At 39.7% G+C, this 7,500-nt stretch overlaps 2 protein-coding genes across 2 annotated transcripts in view; both read left to right on the top strand.

The window, feature by feature from the left end:
• The window catches only part of LOC137983815 (tyrosine kinase receptor Cad96Ca-like), a 28,093-nt gene extending 26,761 nt beyond the window's left edge, over positions 1 to 1,332 (top strand). The window contains exons 10-13 of the mRNA XM_068830995.1: positions 157 to 197; positions 342 to 438; positions 523 to 622; positions 928 to 1,332. Of these exons, the coding sequence (XP_068687096.1) occupies positions 157 to 197; positions 342 to 438; positions 523 to 622; positions 928 to 996 (307 nt within the window). The 3' untranslated portion in view covers positions 997 to 1,332. The remainder of the gene's footprint in view (positions 1 to 156; positions 198 to 341; positions 439 to 522; positions 623 to 927) is intronic.
• Positions 1,333 to 4,428: 3,096 nt separating this feature from the next.
• LOC137983819 (uncharacterized) overlaps positions 4,429 to 7,500 on the top strand; it is a 24,473-nt gene continuing 21,401 nt past the window's right edge. The window contains exon 1 of the mRNA XM_068830997.1: positions 4,429 to 4,516. The gene's annotated coding sequence lies outside the window, so the exon portion shown is untranslated. The remainder of the gene's footprint in view (positions 4,517 to 7,500) is intronic.

The raw sequence follows: 7,500 nt of genomic DNA, 5'->3' as shown, positions 1-7,500 counted from the left end.
CTCCGTGTTGCGAAGAAACTACATAGTTTCCTCCAAAGGCTTGTCATTTCTTTTCTCTACTAATAATTTTATTTTTATTTTTATTAAATCTTTGTAAATCTGCTTGCTTGCTTCCTCGTTGATTTTTACCATGCATGTGTTATACTCCTTTTTCAGATGGAGTTATGAGGTTCTTCTCTATGAAATCCTGACCATTGGTAAGATTTAATAAAAAGGATACTTGACTTCATGACAAAAAAGTGTGCTTTATAAACAGAAATAGCTTTACATATTACATTGGCGTCTAATTACATTTGATAATGGTACAAAGTGACATTGAGACAGGAATTTTACACTCCTAGGTGGATCTCCATACCCGGACACACACGCCAGACTCATTGCGGATAAAATTCAACAAGGATACAGGATGCCTAAGCCGAGACATGTGGATAGCAATCTGTAAATGATATTTTTCCTCAATTGCGATACTAAGTAAAAAGTAATGAGTAACTGCTTGACTATAAGTTCCTTCCAATAATTCAGGTATGAAATTATGATGAAGTGTTGGGAAGAAGATCCAAGTGATCGACCTACATTTGAAAAGCTGAGAAAAACAATGAAAGATATGGAAAGGAATCACAAGGTAAAGAAATCGAGGAAATATTTTGGGTATTTATGGGACAATGTGCCCGTAGAATCTGTTTGCACGCACACTTGATTGTACCGTCCTTAATCCAAAAGCCAAGCCTTACTTTACGAAAAGAATCACTTTGTTGTTGTTTTTTTTTTTTGTCCTTAAATTTCACCAATTAAATAAGAAGTCCCACATTCAATTGTCCTTATTGTCTGTATTCAGTTAGTTGGAATCATTCTACCATATTGAGGTGATTGTCGTAAAGAATCAAAGTGAAAGCTAGCACAATCACTGTTACAATATTACTTTTGCAGACGTATGTGAATCTCAGTCAGTACGACACAAGATTGTACGCCAATGTGAGTGATCTGACAGCCGAGTAGAAAAACTGGAAATTGTCGCCCTGGTTCGGCCATTAAAGAATCAAGTTCAGACAATAGAAGGCAGTCTTGATTTTTATTCCCCTTGTTAGCTAGTCAGGCAACCGTTCTCTGAGCGAAACGAGAGACCCAGAAAAAATGGCTCAAGCTCTCAGTTTTATACTAAAGTTAGGTTAAGTCATGTTGAATCTTTCATTTATTTACTAGATTTTCCTTTCTAATGTTTTTTTTCTTTTCATTCAGGAGTTTTAGAAATCAGCGTACCATATAGAAGTAGCAGTAGCATGAAATACATCAAAATGTGAATGATCTCGTTTTCAGAGATAAATTTGAATAAAGTACATCAGCAAAACTCGTTTTGACCTTGAACTGACAAAGGTTTTTGATGGTTGCAATTGCTCTGCAATGGCTTTTTTCCTTTTCCATTCGCTCGCTGAGAGGGTGCTCGTTTTCTTTTAAAACTCATACAGTTCAAGAAAAATTCATTGCCAAACTGGTGAATTTCACTCGAAAAACCGATATCGCACTTATCTTTTCGATTCGTGATTCATGGGATATCGGTGTTTAGCGTGAAATATGCGGTGAAATTCACTAGTTAGGCAATGAATATTTCTATAGAGGAAAGCAAAGAAAATAATTTAACTAAGCAGCAACTGGAAACACAAAAACGCGGACAATTCGAAACCTTTTTTTATGTTCACTAACCATACAGGCAGTAAGAATTAATAACCAGGGAGCTCCGCTTTTAGGCTTGGCTAAATCTTGTTCCATTTCCTTAACTTGATCATCACCACCATGACAACTGCTCATATGTTTTGAAGCAGAACTCCGCGCGCGCGCACGGAGCACCATGGTTAGGAAAATATGGTAGCCCATCGATGCGGGAAATCTTGGTTTTAGTTATGACGTCATTGATCTTCCTTCCGTACGTCCACCCCTCCATACTTGCCATTGTGACTTGTGCCCAACGTGGTGGCCATATACTCTAACTACTTAATTTACAATGTACATGTTTGATATTGGACATCCATGTTATGTTCAATTGACACTTGTCTAAATAAGGGATCTGCTGACCAGTAACATATGACTATATTGCAGGCTCAAGTTTAGAGCTTACCGAGGTCAGCTTTTTTTTTAGAAATTGACCGCTGATCAGGTACTGGCTTTGGATTGGATCGCAGGTTCAAGCCAGATAAACTTCTTGTAATCAGGACAACTAAACATAAACGAGGCTTAATTTTTCGCGCTCTTTCTGTGGGAGGCGCGGTGGCCTCATGGTTATTGTGCTCGACTCCGGATCGAGTGGTCCGGGGTTCGGGTCCTGGTTGGGGAAATTGTGTTGTGTTCTTGGGCAAGACACTTTATTCTCACGGTGCCTCTCTCCACCCAGGTGTGTAAATGGGTACCGGTGAATAGTGCTGGGGGTAACCCTGCGATGGACTAGCATCCCATCCAGGGGGGAGTTGAAATACCCCTAGTCGCTCCATGCTACAGAAACCGGAGATAAGCGCCGGCCTGATGGGCCCTTTAGGCTCGTAGCAGGCTTTACCTTTACCTTTCTGTGGCTCGACGCGGTTACACCGCCGTACTACGGCGACTAAAGCTCTTAAAAGTCGAGTGATAAGCAAAGGTCGGGTTAAATATTGCCAAAGAGCCAAGTACGTATCATAAGGCTGCAAAAGCCTAATGAAAAGGCTAGAGCATGGGGAGGGCGAGGGAAAATTCTTCTACAGTAACAGAAATCTGTGTTCGGATGTTAACACAATGGGGATGCAGGCGAGAAGGACCACGAGTTAAACTGATCGTGCTTATAACCTCGGTGTTATTCAATCTGACCTCATTTGATTGGCTTAAGCTTTATGATTGACAACGCCTCTTGCCCCATGCAACGGCACACCTAAATACTTAACTATGACGGGCTTCCAAGTAAAATCACATTATGCTTATGTCATAATGTAGGCCTTTTTCGTTGTCACCTTCACATTGCTCCGTCACGGCCAATCATGAATCCAGGTTTTCGAAGCAACTTTTCCTCATTTTGGGACATAGATTTAGACCCAATGAACTCAAATGAAGCACAAGACCGGTATAGCCCAGGGTACTTGTTTTGGAGCCACCATCAAAGCGGAAATCTGCAGCAATTTTTTGCCGAACACCTTTGTGCTGGCAACGACAGTTTTTATTAGTCTGGCGCCCTTTCGGCGAGAAAGAGGAGTTACTCTTTAAGCATCATTAGCTGCATTTACGTTCTGAACATAGGAATAAAAATAAAGCAACAAAACGATCTGGTGCTGAATTATGCCGGCCGTTTCTATTCTCCACGTTGAGCTGGAAATGAGAATTATTAGAATGGGGTAAAATTATTCAGTGACAGATCCCATGTTTACTTTGGGTTTATATTTCTACAGATGCGACCCTAAAACGCAACGTTTTAATTGTCTCGGACATGTTCGGAGACAAACATTGTCGGCAACATCTTGCGACATTTCAGAAATTTGTCTCAAGTGCGATCCGTCCCTCATTGGGTTTTTGGCGTGGGTGGTTAATGTTCCTCATGAAATGTTCTTTCTTTGGTATCGGATTGCATGGAACCGCAAGCAATTTTAGACTTAGATGATCCATTAATGCATCCTTTAGATAACAAAGTCTTCAGCGATTGTCAACTGTTTGTCCCATTGAACTGATTAACCTTAGTGATTATGACAGACTATCATTAGAAGGTAATCTGGAATTGCCCCATTTAAACACCTTAAGAGAGAAAATTCTTGTGAAAAGAAACTCTATAGCCAGTGCAATATCAGATAATGACATTTAGGTTCGCTTTCCCCGGTAACAATAATCATTGAACAGCTGCTTGTCATAACTGAAAATAAAGATGTATGCAAAAATTTTGAAAAGAAACTCTATAGCCAGTGCAATATCAGATAATGACATTTAGGTTCGCTTTCCCCGGTAACAATAATCATTGAACATCTGCTTGTCATAACTGAAAATAAAGATGTATGCAAAAATTTTTGTTTTATCAACGGAGTTGATAATGTAATTTGCCAACCGTACAGAGATTCTAAAAGCTGACGTTTTGAGCGTTAGCCCTTCGTCAGGGCGAATCCAATTCGCGATTCGCTCTGACGAAGAGCTAACGCTCGAAACGTCAGCCTTTAGAATCTATGTACGGTGGCCAATTTACATTACCAACTGCGTTGATAAAACCAAATGTTTTGTATACTACTTCCCCACCGACGCAGCACCACTGTTTCTTTAGAAACTATCCCCTTCGTTCATTTAAAAATTAAGATGGCATGGTAATTTAAATCCTTTCGTATTTAAAGGAAAACGGTGAAACTTAAGCTGAATTTAATATCACTGTCAACGACATCCCTTGAAACCCACCCACCACAAGGGAATTGCAGGTGACAGGTGGCAGGTGGGAATTGCTTTACTTGCTGGCGTTCTTTTCCCGAGTTAGTGGCAAAATCTCCTTTGCACAATTTGAATTGAAATTTACGCTGTGCTGCTGTGGCAAGTAAGTTTTCATTAATACGAAATACCACCAAATACAAATAAGTTTCATGTTTCAAAAACAAAATGCAAAAAGAAAAACAATGTCATTACGGTTTCAAGTCTCTCCGAATTAGACAATTTAGATCAATTTTCGTATTAAGTCTGATTAATTGAAACCTGCAATTCCAGTTGTGTAGTTTAAAGTCAGGGGAGTGTACTTTAAAAGAATCACTAATCCAAAGGGGTCTTTTTTTCACCTTTCATAAATGAAAAGCAAAGTTAAAGCGTCAATGGAGTTAACAACGGATTTTCTGAAAAAACATGTAAATGCTTCTAGGGAAAAGTATGCCAGAACGAACGAAAATTAACGGGTGTTTAGTTCGATGAATTGTTATAGGTGACTAGAAAAAGTAAAGAATAGAGATCCTGTACGAGTGTGTGTTAAAATTCGCAGTTATTTTTCGAAAAATCAAGAAACGAAATTCTCATCATTGTACACTGCGACCAAGATAGAGCTCCAGGAAAATCACTTTAGCTGTCATGCACCGTTTCTTAAGAAATTGCATTTTACTTGTTTTTTACATCTTTTTGTCTTTCGAAATAACGATGGTTTTTCAAATTATTTTGTTTATCCTGGTGATGAGCTGTTTTAATTATTATGATATGGTAGCCCGCTCAAGAGTACATGCACGCATGTTTTGGCGTTCTGATGGAGGTTTTCCATCTTCCTTTGCAGAAAATGCATTGTCAATGTTTATGGGACAATTGTTTAGAGTAACGTACTTGCACCATGCTAGTCATAAATCACTTAGCTAGACCGATTCAGAGTTCCTTGTAATTTACTGTGTGCTTCATTTAAGGACGTTCGCGCCCAAAATGTTTCCATGTACAGATTTTTTTAAAACTTGCCACGCAGAAAGGTAATGATCTACTTTTGCCGAAAAGGCAAAAAAATGGGGGGTCACCGTTCTTGTTTACGAGATCATGAGGTGCACTTTTGAAACATTGCGTTACTTTAAGACGATCTTAGCTTACAACTGTCAGCAATAAAAAAGCTGCATTAGTGAAATTTAGATCAAGTGAACGTCCTCAATTCAAAGTAACTAATATAACTAAATTAACCTTTGCAGCTGATGTCTTTTTCTGAGAAGAAATAGACCTTGAAAAACGATACATATTAGTCTAAGAAGGAAAGCTCCGGTCGTACGAGAGCACAAAAGGCGAAATATTTGTAACTTCTCACGCACAGACTTTTTTTGTTTTTTGTTAAAATGGACAAAATCAAAAAAGGAAGTGATCTACGGAAAGAAAAATAGGGGTCACCGAGCATTCAAGAGAGTAAAATCGCTGCGCAGTTCTCAAAGCGATCGTATAATCGCACTGTCACGTCATTGCGTGAGATTTCCGAGAAGACCTGGGTCCACAGCTATCCCATGATGCCACACGCTTTCACGTTCCATTCTTGTGGAAAATGTTTGCGTTTTTAGCATCGTGTTTACATTCGTGGTCTGCGATGCATGACGTGTGCTTGACATGCGCGAAAAAATGCGCAGTAGCAATGGGCGCGAACGTCGTTAACAATTATTCCACAAGCGCGCGCTTGATATGATTGGCTATAACCAATCTCATATCCAACAGGCAGGAAAGGAATAACTGTTTTATTACATTCTCATTAAGATCTCAATATTTGAAGACTTGGAAATTAAAGATTTGAAAAAATTGGAATTTTTCAGCATGGCAACACTTGACGCGAACAGTTTCCGTATTAGGTCGTACGATATACTGTTACTCGAGATTGAATGATCCGTTGCAGCAGTCGAAATTACTATTTCGGATGCTGTAGCACTGAACTATAGGGGACTCGTGCATCACCTCGATTGCATAGGGTCAATAAGGCTCAATTCTGGTTTTGCTGAAGAGCAAAGTGCCGCATAAAGAATCTCTCTATATATACATGCATAAAATTTTAGCACGCTCATTGGCTGAGAACAGGTTAATTAATCCCAAACATTGCCGAAAGCTGAGATGGAGCGCAACAAGTTTAGTTAAACTGACTGACAAGAGGGTCGCGAAAGCGCAACAAAACAACATGGCGAACAGGTTACGACAAAAGAACGTTTTAATGCAGAGGTTGCAGATTATTTTATTTTATTTTTGGCGTGTAAGTCTCGAGATCTGTTTGTGTGTCAATCAAGGATGCCATTTTTCAATCAAAGACACCGTTATGATGGCATCATAATGGGGTTTTATGGTAAAGCATTGCTTATATAATGGTTTTCAGGCTAAGGCGGCAGGCTCTAAGCCTATCTTATTTCCAGCCAATCAGAATTCAGGTAATTCCGGACGACATCGTTCTTAAGCGCGTTTTTCCATGCGCTCGCCTTCTTTTGATCCCTCACCATCACGCTGTTCACATCGCTTGTTTGAACCAATTTTTTTTGTATTTTCCACCACCGCCTCTTCCGCCTGCCTGCGACGTAATTCCTAGTTTGTTTCTCTTTCTTTTCTTAGTGGGTGGCCGTTTTTCCCCCCACCTTTGCTGACGAGATAATTTATATATATATATATATATATTGGCAAATCTTGAAAATAAAGTTCGTCACCTTTGATGGCCAAATTTTTTTCAAACAAACTCGACTCTGTGTCTACCACTTCGCCACTTCGCAAAATACCATAACACTCTTTGTTTGTCCCCCCAACTTTTGCATAATCATTGTTTCCAGTTTCTCTTGGGACTTACAATGGTTGCAAGAGAAAAAAAAACAATGCTTATGCAAAATTTGGAGGGACAAACAAAGAGTATTTTGGTATTTTCCGAATTGGCCTATTCTGGGGATGACGTCGCGTACGTCCGTCCGTTAGCCCGCCCGTACCGACTGTTAGGATGGAGCAGGGTGTTCGGGCAAGGTTTCTTTGCGGGAAATCGCATGGCCAGCGTTGTATTTGACAAGCCGCATTTTTTTGGCGGGCAATCAAATTCTGTCGTCAGTTTTTATGCCTAATCGA

This window comes from Montipora foliosa, chromosome 13 (assembly GCF_036669935.1).
Source record: "Montipora foliosa isolate CH-2021 chromosome 13, ASM3666993v2, whole genome shotgun sequence".
Taxonomy (NCBI): Eukaryota; Metazoa; Cnidaria; class Anthozoa; order Scleractinia; family Acroporidae; genus Montipora; species Montipora foliosa.
This window is presented reverse-complemented; position numbering and strand designations above follow the sequence as displayed.